The sequence below is a fragment of the Telopea speciosissima genome, chromosome 2 (assembly GCF_018873765.1).
Source record: "Telopea speciosissima isolate NSW1024214 ecotype Mountain lineage chromosome 2, Tspe_v1, whole genome shotgun sequence".
In the NCBI taxonomy this organism is placed as follows: domain Eukaryota; kingdom Viridiplantae; phylum Streptophyta; class Magnoliopsida; order Proteales; family Proteaceae; genus Telopea; species Telopea speciosissima.
Genome location: NC_057917.1, coordinates 4,093,995 through 4,107,917, shown reverse-complemented (window position 1 = coordinate 4,107,917; position 13,923 = coordinate 4,093,995). Strand labels below are relative to the sequence as shown.

The following is a 13,923-nucleotide window of genomic DNA, read 5'->3' as shown; positions in this document are numbered from 1 at the left end:
ATATTTGTCACTTTATTGTCCAGTCTATCTGTTAGAGCGAGAATGGAAAAGACTAGTCTATGTGTAAAAGACAAATGTTTGTGACTTTCCTTCTGATTAGTTTAATTTGTTTTTCTTATAAAAATATGTTTTATCTTGTCAGCCCACCATAATTTTACCACATGGCAAGATGATGTGGTGGTCATGACTATTAAACAGAAAGGGGACATTTAGATAGGTCACATGTCAAATTTCATTAGATACCCTCCTATGTTTGTCCATGCATCCTTGTGGTTTCAACCATATATAGAGTTGGGTTTTTATAGAGTGAGTTTTTTGATTGGCCTAACCAAACAGGAAGCTTTGGTTGACACATCTATTTTTGCCACATGGCAAGTGAACAAAGTAGACTCTATAGGCCCTATTTACTTCGATGACAAATTTCAACATAGACCGAGTTTGTAATGTGGCAAGTAAAAGTAAAGGTGTCAAAACCTAGTCCGAACGAATAAGACCAACTGGAAAACCCAGACCTAATAACTGAACTGAACCAATCCTTATTGGATTGGTTTTGGACTGGGGTATGATGGGACCGTCTGAAAATTGGATCGCACTGAACCGATCGATATTCAAACAAAAAACTAAACTGAATGAAGTCAATAAAAAATAATTGAGTACAAGGTTATGCATAGGTGAGCTGATTATCCATACATTAGTGAGAAATAATTCTACGGAGAATTGTTACACAATGAGTATGAGGCTATGAAATGAGGAAATTGAATTATAACAATATTTCCATTGATCTCTTTGTTCACTGTATTAGTTAGATAATAAATGAATGATTTGATCGGAGGGTTCATTCTGAATAAAATTTGGTTTACCAAAAAATAAAAAAAAGAGTTATCTTTCTCTTACACTTTATTCCTCTTTGTTCGGTATTACAACATAATCAATTTTTCTATTCATGGTTGTTTTGACTTGAGGAAGATGAATCAAAGTGTTTTTATTGAATCTTTACTCACTATAAGTTATGAATGTAGATTTCATTGTGGTTCAAACCTGAAAACAAGCTGATCTAAATCGATATTAACCTGATATTAAAAAATCAAAATTAACCGTAATCATTCAGAAACCGAAACCAATCAAAAATGAAGTTTCTTAACAATTTGATTTTAGACTTGCTCATTTCAAGACCGAAACTGATTCAACCCGACTGAAACCGGGCCGAACCAATCGTTTGACACCCCTAAGTACAAGCATTGACAGATTAGCTAGGGCCTGCCCTGTCACTATTTATATATTAGACTTTTTATTCAGTTAAGGTATGTTTTTCTTTTTTTAAATCTATTTCATTAAAAAAAAAAAACCATTCACAAATTACATGCCACAATGGATTAAGCTATTAGGATTGGATTGCCGTGGTCGATATCAATACCAGCTAGATACCAGATCGATGGTACAAAAACCAGAGAAGACAAAATAGTACAATTGTATCATAATCTTGTCGGACTCGGGTGGGGGTGGGCGGATCTTTATCTGCTCCATTCCCTGGGCAGGTCCATTTCCCCAAATTCTTCTAATAGAGGGGTCCAAAATGACCACCCTACCCCTGCCCGGGTGGGGTCTACCCCCCCTATTAAAGGAACTTGGGGAAATGGAGCGAGCAGAAAATGGAACAGATAAAAATACGGGGTGGGGGTGGGGTGGAGTAGGGAAAGCATCCAATCAGTTCAATACGGCTTATCTATATCTATATCTATATCGACGGTGATCGTTACTGGTACTGATGCACTAAATCCTTGCATGCCTGCGGCTGCTAGGACTGCAAGGATTATCAAGGAAACACATGTTTGGTGCGTCCTTCCCGGTCCTCTCGTACTAGGGAAATGTCGTCTTAGAGCTCTAACGCCCACATCGGATATGGGACTGAACTGCATCACGATGTTTAAACTCCATCATTCCATATTGGTTTATAAAAATTCACTTTATTTTGCATCTAAATCCTTTAAATTTAAAAAGTAATAAATATTACAACTGAAAAAAAATCATTATTAGATAAGGTAAGAAATTTTAGTAGTTCATACAGTCATGTTGAATAACGAATCCCAAAATTTCATTTCCTTCCCTTTAATTTTTAGGTGGTACGTTTTTTATATTTTTTATACAAAGTGGCCATCCTCAGACTTGAACTCGGGTAATTACCTGGTAAGCTAGACCTTTTACTGGTGCTTTAAGCAATGGTACCTAGCCTTGGCCTAACCTTTTGAGTGCCCTTTCCAGCTTTGTAGTGTACGCTAACGCCTCCCTGTATCCTTCCACAATAAGATGCATAAATTTCATTCATAAAAGATAGGAAAGAAATAAACACCAGGAGGCACTAGCATACACTACGCAGCCTGTCAACATTCTTTCTCTCAAAGAACTTTTGCAAAATCGATGGAGTGCAATTTTTTTCTTATATAATTTTTTTATTATTTTCTCTCACCTATTCTAAATATATGCACTTCATGTGAATGTTATTTTTTCTAGGGCAACCATTGATTTGCTATGTAGATTCCTCGATTTTTTTTTCCCCGTCAATTGTGGTGAAGGAATAATCCCTTCACTGTTAATGATGTGACCATGTGGTCGAACTCTTGAAGGGTTTTGACCGTTTTATGGAGGATTGTCAAAATATGAACCGAATCGGTGAAAGCGGACCAAAATGAACCAAGGCTTATTCAAGCGGCTTCGGATTGAGCTACTGTGAAACCGGTTGAAACCATACCGTATCGAAATCGAACCAAACATGAAACTGGACCGAAACCAAAAAAAAAAAAAAAACAAATTGATAAGAAAACCAATACAAAATCGAGAATCTTCCCTTATTGATTTGGTTTCGAATTCATCCTTTCTAACACTAGACCTGATGAAAACAGATTGAACCAAACCGAACCGACTAACTAGCACTGCAAGTAGGGATGTAAACGGATCGGATTCGGCTCGGATAGTGCTATATCTGCATCCGCATCCGATTAGCTTTCGGATGGATTCGGATAGTACTAAACGAATACGGACACGGATACGGATCGAATATTTATTCCGTTTACATGTAAATATTGTTTTTCGGGATAGCTATAGCCTATCTGTATCCACATCCTTTTAGCTTTCGGACGAATTCGGATAGAGCTAAACGGACATGGACACCCCTAACCGCAAGTTTTATGGGACTTCCATAGACCCAAAACGGTTTCCGGCAGTCGGAATGTCAGAGATAGCCTGGTTCGTTACCGATCCGGTTCCTTGACCAGAGGAACACCCTCAAGGTTTCCTCTGATGATAGTAGTTATTCACCTATTCCTCTTTGGATTACTCCCTTTTGTATATGTGAATCAATCCACAGAGACGCCATTCGTTGTCGAGGGAGACCGAAGAAGAAGAAAAAGGGAGATCAATCAATAAGAAGGAACGATGAGTGGTGCAGGGAAGAAGATAGCAGATGTGGCTTCGAAAGCATCTAAAGGCATTGATTGGGATGCCATGGCAAAGCTCCTTGTCTCCGACGAGGCACGCAAGGAGTTCTCTAATCTCCGACGTACCTTCGAGGAAGTCAACTCCACTCTCCAGACCAAGTTCAGTCAGGTAAGCCAAACCCCACCCTCCTCCATCCATTTCTTTCTCTATATTTGTTGACTGACCTTTAATTTGATCGTCTTCTGGCCTTCATTTTCTTCTTTTTCATGTATTGAAGCTAGTTTTTCGCTTGATACATTAGGAACAGCATCGTTTGATCCTGCGATCGGAGGTTGCTTTAAAAATCAGGGTTTCGTTTTCATCGGATATATTAAATTCGATTGATCTAACGGATTAGATATTCTTTCGCTTAAATAGGAGGAAATGAAAATGATCAGAGCTTCTTCATTTCCTCCATTATAATTCGTGGTATTGTATTTTTTGGAAGAGGTCATTTGATGCAGTTTATGAGCTCCCTTTTCCCCTATCCTCTCTCTAGTACGGACATTGTTACCATGATAGGTAGTCATTGCTATTAACTCTCTTATTCAGCTTGGTTCTTTTTCTTCTTTCTTTTGTTTTCTTATGCAAGTTACACATCCTGTTGTTGAAATCGATTGGCACCCTTTTACGTTTAATCTGTACAAATACAATTCTTGATTAAAATTATGAAGCACCCCACTATTAGAGGAAAGTGACAGAATAACTAAGAATTAACAGATGAAGTTACCCTCGGTTGATTCACAGCTTGAATGATATCTGTTGAATCACTCAATTAAGATTGTTGATGAAGCGTCTAATGTGGGTCCTTGATTAATGTGGTGGCAGTTTGTCAGGTCCTGTTGGATTGTAAACCACTCAATTTGAGAAGAAACCAAATTGTAAATCAGGTAGAATATGCCAGTAAGTCATGGGCAAAATTGTATGAGCTGGAGTGGGGTTTAGTAGGTTCTTTTGTACATTGCCATATCATTAGGTCCAATGGGTTATCTGTGTTATCAAGGGGTGCAATTTCTATGGAAATCCAACCTTATAATGAGGGGGTGTAGTTTTGTCAACCTAAGCATGAAAAAAATATACAAATTGGTGGTTGAGGTGAATAAGTGCGCCTTCTCATTAAATTGACCCTAAGCTTGAATCTTGAACTTCTAGGCCCTTGACTTGAGCAGTATTAATTTCTTGAAATTATTGAACTGGTAGCGGTTAGCAATTTAGTGGGTAACCAACATATTTAAGCTAGATCAGACGTCAGATTGTTTTGGCCTGGCTTTGGTGGTCAATCCATCTGTTCCGAGGGTACCAAATGTTTCAGACTAAAATAGAATAGGATTAGGGCATAATATGCTGCATACAACATAAATTGACAATGAAGAATGGCCTGGTGGTAATATTTGTTGAAGTATGACATGAATGTCTATGGTTCAAATCAATTGAATCTGCCTTTTTTTGTTTCAAGATTAAATCAAGTCCTTTGCAACAGGGTAAATCAAGGTGCAACAGTTAGTTTTATGTTTAAGCAGTTTGCGAAAGAGGTAAGCCAAGGTGCAACAGTTGGTTTTGTGTTTAAGCGGTGTGCCGGTTAGGTTAAGAGCTTCTTTACCCTCAAGTTTTATCACAAAGGACCAGTTTTTCAACAAGTAGTCCAATTTTTTATTGCTGATATGAATGGTCCAGATGATCTGATCACCTAATGGGACAGTCTGATGACTACTCAACAATTCTTGTGTTGACATCCGGTCCTGAATCTCCTTACCCTGTTAAGGATTGCTTGTGGATTGGTGGTTGACGATTTAGATGATGCTCCAACTATTAATCTCCTATGTGGAATATTTTCTGGTCAGTACCGAAATGCAACTAGCGTTGCATAAGTTGGCATTATTTCCTCAAGTCATTATTAACATCGTTACTACATATATTTTGTTGTAGACAGTAGACTTCTTAATTCTTTTCCCATTTTATTTTTATGTGAACACATGGAGATTCCAGGATTTGTGAATATTACAGTCTATTATTTCATTCTATGAGCGAGATTCCATCAAGGATTCCACCATTTGGAACTAAGACAAAAAAATACTTGAAATTGTTGCCCCTAACCCTATAAGTTCAAAATGTTCATCGCGTGGTTTTGGCCCAGTTTGGGTTTTGGACTGCATATTGCAGGCCTCAAAAGTGATGGTTACTGCTGTTAGCTAGCTCTATAGCATTGTTATTGAAGCTTCTTCAAGATGACATGAAGGCGGTGACGTAAGGATTTTGGGACATGGACCAACGCATGCATAAGTCACAACTGGTTAATGACTTGAGTTTTGTTGGTGTGTGTGTGACTAATTGATGACTTTTAGTGGCTTACAGTATGAGATTTTTTTTAGGGCGAAAGGGGGGGTGGAGCTTCAAGACTTCATGTCAGGCATTCAATTATGGTGATGTGGTTGTTATTGTTCACTTTTCAATTGAACATTCAGTACTTCGGTATGCTGAATAGCATGTTCCTCTTATGCGGTGAAATTTAAGATCTAATTTCATTTTTATATCCTATTTGTGATATTCATTGTAGTCACTGTGTGATCCCATTCCTTAATTTAAAAGATCACATATTTCTTTTGTTGTCAACTAGCTGGCAAGGCATCAAATAATTTAACATTGCCTTGAGAGTGCCGGATGTCTTGGCATATGATTTGATGCTTCAACAGCCTTGCTCTAGATTTTGTTTTAGAGTGGGGATTCTTGTAACAATCACTTATAGGGCAGACCTCGGGGCAACGGTAAGGTTGCTCCATTGCAACCTAGTGGTCGCGAGTTCGAGTCAGGAAACAACCTCTCTGCGAGCAGGGGTAATGTTGCGTACATTATGACCCTCCCAAGAAGCTGCAATGGCGGGAACCTCGTGCACTAGGTACCAAGGTTTTAGGTCTCGGTTTCGACACTGGTTTTGCCAGTCCACGAAACCTAGATCTCGGCGAGATCATGTATTTTTTTCCTGAACTCGATGGTAGGTTTTGGTGGCCGTATGGCCAAGATAGGGGCTGAAACTTGACATTCCCCCTATTTTAGGCCTTCTAAACACAGTGGAACCCTTAGTTTTAACAAATTCAAACCCAAAATGTTACTTTGACTACGGACCCTAAGTTGGTAGTCTACAAGGTTAGATCATGTTTCTATGAAAAATATAGTTTTTGAGATGAATAGTTACCTTAGGTTCTTGAGATGCAGCTTGGAGGAGATTAGCAGCTTCAATCTTTAATGAATCAAGCTTTGATGAGGTGTTGGAGGTGTGATTTGCCAAAAGAAATGAAAAAAATTACCCAAGGATGGAGTTTCCCCTTCATAAAGGCGAGACAGGCGAGAGCGAGTCGAGATCTCGTCGAGTTATGGTGTATTATGAGCTTTCTGGTTCTACCGAGTTGAACCGAAACGAGAAATAGCTCGAGATCTCGAGTGAGATAATGACATATTTGTGTATCGCATGGCATTTCGTCTCGAGATCCTACGAGATCGAGTTAAAAGCGAGATCTCGCCGAGATCTTGAACTATGCTGGGTATGCCCTTTTTGTTCTTGTAACAATCATTTGTGGGATTGGTAATCTCACAAACTGATCTAGCCATTCATTATACATTTGAAATCATTTAAATGCCATCTCCTTCTTCTCTGACAAATCACTGGAGCGTTTTGCTGCAAAATAACCATGAAATCTTATCATCTTAAACCTAAAACCTTGAACTATGAGTGAATGCCAAATCGAAACCTGAAACTTGGGATGGGTGATACCCGAATGTGAACTGTTGCCGGAGGTTGAATCGCGCTGTGAGCTGTTATTGGTGGAGACAAAGACAAGCTGAGAAAAAAAAAAGGTCTGAAAGTCCCGCCATTGTAAACTCTTTTGGGAAAGAGATTCTCACTATCTAAAACCTAGATTACTGGTGCTGAATTCATAGGCAGTTGCCAGAGCCATAGATGGTCACCAGGCACAATGGTTGTTGCGATGATGCCATTGCTCATCCATCAACCGTTGTAATTGCAGGGAAATGGGCAAAAAATTGAAGAGGAAGAAAATAGTTTGGGGGAGGAGGAAATATAATATGATTTTACTAAATTACCCTTCTTACCCTTATTCTTTTCCTTTATATTTGAGGGATGACATGGATCTTGTGAGAATACGCAAATCACAGTTCCTTGTTACATGAATATTTCCCCTTTGTTTTTATAAGTTAATAACTCGAAACTCCATTCATTAACTTTTATCTCTTACCTTTTTCAGGAACCAGAACCCATAGACTGGGAATATTATAGAAAGGGAATTGGCTTCCGCTTGGTGGATATGTATAAACAGGCCTATGACAGTATGTTTATTCCTTACTGATATGTGAAAGTATTTGTCATTAGTTTTTGTTCCATATCTTTGCTTTTCAGGTTATAGTTGGATCATGCTTGATGGGACTTTCACTTTTGGGTTCTGAGTGCTTGAAAATGGAAAATTTCTACTTCTGTTTGTTATCTTTAGGCCTTAATCTTCTTGTAGCAGAATCTGTGTCTGTGAAAGTAGATGAGGTTAACTTCATTTTAACTTAGCATATTCCTTTCACTGAAAACACCGTAACAATTAAAAATTTAGGCAGTTTTGGGAAGAAATTTTATGTACTCTATCTTTGTGCTTGCAGATACATGGGCATATCTGCCATTCAAACATTAAGGTGTGCACAGAAAATAAATATGTCTGTGCATTATGTCTTTAAAAAAATGTAAAATGCATTTTCTTTTTGTTTTTTGTTTCCAACTAGTTTTATGTGGTTCTTTTTTGTTTTTAAAATTACTCATTGTCAGTAGCAGTAATATCAAAGAATTAGGAGTTCGGATATGAGCAGGTCGACAAAAGAAAAAAAATGCAGCTAGTTTACTGATAGGATGCCTGTCTGTGATGGGATATATATTTTAGGAGTTATAATTATTTCAAGCCAATTTCCTATGATGATATTTCTATGTAATTTGGGAACGGAGTTAATTACCCTTAGGAGTTACTAAATTGGAATTGGAGTCACAATAGTAGTCTTAGTTTGTATAGAATTAAGAAAGTGGCTTAGTACTTAAGAGTCATCGTAGTAGAATAAATAATTTAAAGTTTTTGGTTTTGAAATTAAAGATTATTACTTTTCCTGCTGGATTCCTTAGCTACTTGATTGCAGTCAAGCTTCCTATGCTAGTGATTATTAGTCTCCTGCTGAACAACCCCTGTCTACACCCCAGATTTTTTTTTTTTAAAGTTTCCTGCTGTTTCTTGAATCACTGGGAATCCTTGGTAAGTTATTTCCCTAACTATTTGCATTTTGCAGTTCAGTAGTATTCTTTAATATTATTCTTTTTTCCTTTCTAAACTTTAATAGATTCTTCCTTGTACTATTCTCTAGCTGTATTATCCTTTGTGATTCATGTTAGGAGCTGTAGACTTTCACAAGGTTACGTCCTGGGCTTGTCACACTGTTAGCCAAGGAAAAATGACATCCATTCCAAGCCATCACTAAGACCAAACCAAGCTCCTTCTTGGAGGAATGCTAGAATTGCTGTGAGGTCTACTGTGGCCAAGAGGCAATCTGACAAAAGGGAAACAAGAAAAGAAAAATAAAAATCTGACAAAAGGAATATGGAGCCTTAAAAACCCATTATGAAAGTTACACCACCAAACACTTCTTGTCCATGGTTGATGGTGCCCGATTAATGCATCAGCCTGTAGCTTAAAGCATGCAACAAAGTATAGCAGGAATAATAATGCTTATTTTTCTTTTAGAGGACGGGCTTCAGTGCAACGGTAAGGTTGCTCCCTAGGTCGCAGGTTCGAGTCGGGAAACAGCCTCTCCGCGTAGCGGGGGTAAGAGTGCATACATTATGACCCCCTAGACCCCGCAGTGGCGGGAGCCTCTACACTGGGTACGCCCTTTTTAGTAACATTATTGCTTGTCAAGGAGTTCTACTCTCTCTGTCTCTCCTGAAATTCAATGTACTCTTCAAGCTTAGACTATTTGGACATGTGGTGGTATGAAGTTAAATATGAATTAGTTTTTCTTGATGTTGATTTTCTTAAACAATAAAAAGAGAAAATTTCCAGATGCTACTGTTGTTGGCCTCTTGTTTCTTTGAGACAACTTATATCTACTCTTGTATTTTTCTCTTCTCCTCCTACTTAACTGTTGCAAATGCTTGTGTATTTATGTCTTTTACTATTTCCTCTTCAGGCATAGAGATCCCCAAATATGTTGACAATGTGACACCTCAATACAAACCCAAGTTTGATGCACTGGTGAGAACTTGCATGCTCTCTCTCTCTCTCTCCATGTGTGTGATTTTGTTGTTCCTCCCTTCTTCATATTCACCATTAAATAAATTGTAGGATTTTCCCCCTATGGTAGTCTTTTTCTGTAACTGCGCTTTTAAAAGCCAGGTTTGTAAGGTGAGATTGGTTGAGATAGGGTCAATTTAAAGAATGCACTGTATCTTCTGACAACTGTTACATTTCTGAGTCTTAGTTGGTGGAGCTGAAAGAAGCGGAAGAGAAATCCTTGAAAGAGTCTGAGAGACTGGAAAAGGAGATTGCAGATGTACAAGAGCTGAAGGTAAGGGAAAAGAGCCATTCCTTTCTTTCGCTGCAGAAATTATTCATTCTTTGATTTCTCATGGGATCTCTGCTTTCATCTTTAACAGAAAAAGCTTAGCACCATGACTGCAAATGAGTATTTTGAGAAGCACCCAGAGCTGAAGAAGAAGTTTGATGATGAGATCAGGAATGACTATTGGGGTTATTGATATTGCCCCTGCTGATATAACCAGAGCTGAAGAAGTTCGATGATGAGATCCATTTATATTTTCATTTTAGATCTTCCTGTGTTTTTCCTCTGAAAATCCTTCGAATTTTTCTGGGTAAGTGGCCTTAAGAGCAGTTTCAGACTGCCAATAGGTCAATAATATCCACTTATCAAGTGAGCGTACACTGCGCAACTTGAAACTCAGAAATATGTTGATTTTTCATATTTGAATGTGTATCCTGGTGCGAGGTTTCGGTAGCTAAGTCTGGCTGTTGAGATTTGGAGTTCAACAAGAAGCCAAATCTCGTGGTTCGTTATGAGTCTCCTGTGCAGGAAGGATTGTTTGGTTGTAGTTATGCTTGTAGCCTTCATGTTAGATGTTTACTGTCTTTCTTTTTAATGCCTTCTTATATCCACATTGTGGGATGACAAGAATGGGAGGAGAGTCCATTCTGAGTAGCAACTGGAGTGTTGGCCCTATTTTCATATTCACAGGACTCTAACAAAAGATATCTAGGTTGTCTCAACATGTCATCTTAAAGTAGTTTCTACTCTTACACTTTTGCATGTGATTTGGGACCTGAAATCTTGTAATTGGAAATCCCCATTCCGGGATTGAATCCTGTCTTCACCTACGGGGCTGGGGTTTTCCTTTAAATGCCAGAATAGTGGCAGCATCGTAAATAAATAAATAAATAAAATTGAAATCCTTCAAAAAAAAGATGAAATACCCATTCTTACATTCAGACTGAAGATCATCCCTGCGCAATTGCATGTTCGTGTATGCCCTTGTTGCTGTTAAAGTTACTGAAGGAAAATGAAAGTTTATAAAAAAGGGAACTCTTGTAACCATGATTATGCAACTATCTTAAATCCTACAAATCATGGAAACTATACTGTTCTAGTGAATTACTTATTTGTCTACTTAAATTCAAAGAATTTAGTTGAAAACTATTAGATCTAATAAGTTTATGAATCAAGTATACAATCACTGTGGAGAAATGATGAGGAAACATATGCATAGCTTTGGATTAGTAACAAATATGGTTTTGGATAGAGAAAAAATGAACCATGTAGTATCCTATTTAGTTGGAAAAAGGCTGAGTTGAGTTGAGTTTGCTTTTAATTAATTCCCTTCCATTTCCAACCAACCGGAGGCTGAGACTGTGTTTAGAGGTAGGGGACTAAGCGAGGTGGGAAACTAAAATGAAAGAACACCCGACAATAACCTCTAATTCCAATGGAATATGTATTATGAAGATCCTTTAAGCACCTTACCCCTCCAACACCCAATAAAAAAGAAACTAGATTTTGAGTGAAGACTAAGAGAGTTTTTTTTTTTTTTTTTTTTTTTTTTGGGTGAGGAGACTAAGAGAAAGTTGCAATGGTCTAAAAATTAATTAAAAAAGACCAGTGTTGAGAAACTCTACTAAAAGCTTGGATATTCACATTTTGCTGTGTTGATGCAATTCAGTGTTGAGAAAAATAAACCCTTTCCTACTTTTTTGCAAGTTAATGGAAAAACAAAAAATGATAATTCAGAATGCACAAAATAATGTGAAAGCCCTTCCAAGGTAAGTAAAGACCACGTGGGTTTCGTCCTAAAAAATCTCCACTATAATAATAATGTGGACATAAAATCTTCTCTAACCAATACTAGAGGTTAACAGAGATAGAGAATAATAACTCTTCATAGATCAGAACCGTTCAAGGAAGATGGAGTTAAGCTCTTGAGATAGAGATGATGCTTTTGATGAGAAATCAAGAATCCCTTACTGGATGAGAGAAATCAACAATCACTAACCCACTAGATGAGCAGTACCTACTGTTAATTCATGGCCAGGGAACCTCCTAAAGGCCTTTGCTACCAGAGATATGCTGCCATGTTGAGGGTCACTTCTCTTTTTTCCTTCCCTACCTTCCCCCAGCAACCTAACTTAGCGTTTAACGTACTTGTAGGTAAAAAATCTGTGACAAAGCAATTGCATTCCATTGTTGTAAACGTACATTTCCTACATTCTGCAGCAGCATAACAAGTGAAGTCGTGAATATCTCTACTGAAATTCAATCATTTGCACCAACTTCCTGGTTAATGAAGTAGACTGAAAAATAACTGTTGGAGACGAATCAATAGAATCCCCTTCTTAATACACATACGAATGAATTGTTGAGTGAGGAAATTGATGAGACCAATAAGAAAATTTTTAACCAACTGCACAAATGTACAAATATTAGGAAGACTACCAAAAATGCGGACATTACCTGCTCACACAATGCCATAATGTCCTGTCAATATATGGTATTAGCTTGACTTTCCGTTATAAACTCAGGCCCCCCTTATTTAGAACACAAAAGAAGAGCACAAAAATACACCCAAGGTCGTCATTGGTAAAGTGCAAAGAGTTTGAAAGAAGCAACTAGCTATCTCAGAAAGTACAATGTCTCGATGACGAGAGCAGAGATGTCGACGGATAAAAGGGGAAGCATATGATGCTGTTAAATCCAGAAAAGATTAAATCACCGTGGCCCACATAAAAGATAACCAGAAGGCAGTGTCACATATTGATGCTTTCCCCTGGTACCAGAGACTTTCAGCCAGAAGTGGTAAGTCTCTTTTGAGGAAGCTGATCACCTGTCCCCTCCTCATTCTTGTCCATTGCCTTTCTTGCGAGCTCATAACCTGCAAAATTCATTGCACCCAAAGGTGCAATCCAGAAGAATCTAGGCACTGCTCCCTTGAACAGGCCAAGAGGCCCTTCCTGATGGAGGATGGAGAATGCCACCATTGACATCGACACTGGAAGACCCTGGGGGGCGGTCATCATCCTTGTCTTCATCACATCAAAAGGGGTGGTGACAACAGCAGCAACCCCTCCAGATAAAGCCCCAACCACAATTGTCTCCCAAGGCTCTAGATCCCGCTTTAGAAGCTGCTGAGCAGCCTTACAGCAACAAACAAAAAAACAACGAACATCATAAAAATGACCAACTAATTTAAAAAAGATAAAAGGAAAAATGCAGGTATGTGATCAACATGACTCTAGACACAGTAAACTTCCATGGTGTCCAACCACGTCAGACCAGAGCATGTGTTGCACCTTCATGCTAACTAATGGGTACACAATCACAATGGTAGATACTCATTGGCCATCAACAAGACTTGCTTAATCTCTTGAGAGAAACCCAGAAAAATGCAATTCAATGTAAGATTCATTCAAGTTATTCATGTTCTTGAGATACAAATAATCTGTAAACAATGGAGCAATCAAGGAGAGTAACACACTATGGTGGCAGCAGGTGGGATAACCCCACCCTACACTCCAAGGAATGTAGAGGGCCTTTACCCTTTCCCTGTTGGGTAAAAATACCCTTTATGTGGCTGTGAAGCATCATCAATGGAATTTGGATTGGGGAAATGGAACACTAGGCATGAGCTAAACTCAATAAGAAGGTAAATGGGTTCCATTACCAGCCTCACATGGTCAAGCATATTTCCTACAGAAGAAAAGAAAGTATTTCACAGCCCCCAGGCGAAAATTTGCATGCAAGCATTCAACTGGACAATTGGATATAGTTGATGCAGTTTAGGGTTCTAGAAGCAATTAAAGTTTTAGAACCACACGATGGCCAGGATTGGATACAACTCGATGCGAACAAATTGTA

General features: G+C 38.4%; 2 protein-coding genes across 3 annotated transcripts in view; one reads left to right on the top strand and one right to left on the bottom strand.

Moving 5' to 3' along the window:
* The window catches only part of LOC122652132 (ATP synthase subunit d, mitochondrial), a 29,501-nt gene extending 19,219 nt beyond the window's left edge, over positions 1-10,282 (top strand). The window contains exons 2-6 of one of the 2 annotated variants that reach the window (XM_043845805.1): positions 3,388-3,600; positions 7,728-7,809; positions 9,694-9,758; positions 9,985-10,071; positions 10,160-10,282. In XM_043845805.1, coding sequence (XP_043701740.1) covers positions 3,430-3,600; positions 7,728-7,809; positions 9,694-9,758; positions 9,985-10,071; positions 10,160-10,261 — 507 coding nt within the window. In that variant the 5' untranslated portion in view covers positions 3,388-3,429 and the 3' untranslated portion in view covers positions 10,262-10,282. Of the gene's footprint in view, positions 1-3,343; positions 3,601-7,727; positions 7,810-9,693; positions 9,759-9,984; positions 10,072-10,159 lie in introns of those variants that run through there. The other variant, XM_043845804.1, reaches the window with a different exon arrangement.
* A 2,164-nt stretch (positions 10,283-12,446) lies between these two features.
* LOC122652129 (mitochondrial substrate carrier family protein C-like) overlaps positions 12,447-13,923 on the bottom strand; it is a 36,768-nt gene continuing 35,291 nt past the window's right edge. Inside the window, exon 7 of the mRNA XM_043845801.1 lies at positions 12,447-13,202. Coding sequence (XP_043701736.1) covers positions 12,852-13,202 — 351 coding nt within the window. The 3' untranslated portion in view covers positions 12,447-12,851. The remainder of the gene's footprint in view (positions 13,203-13,923) is intronic.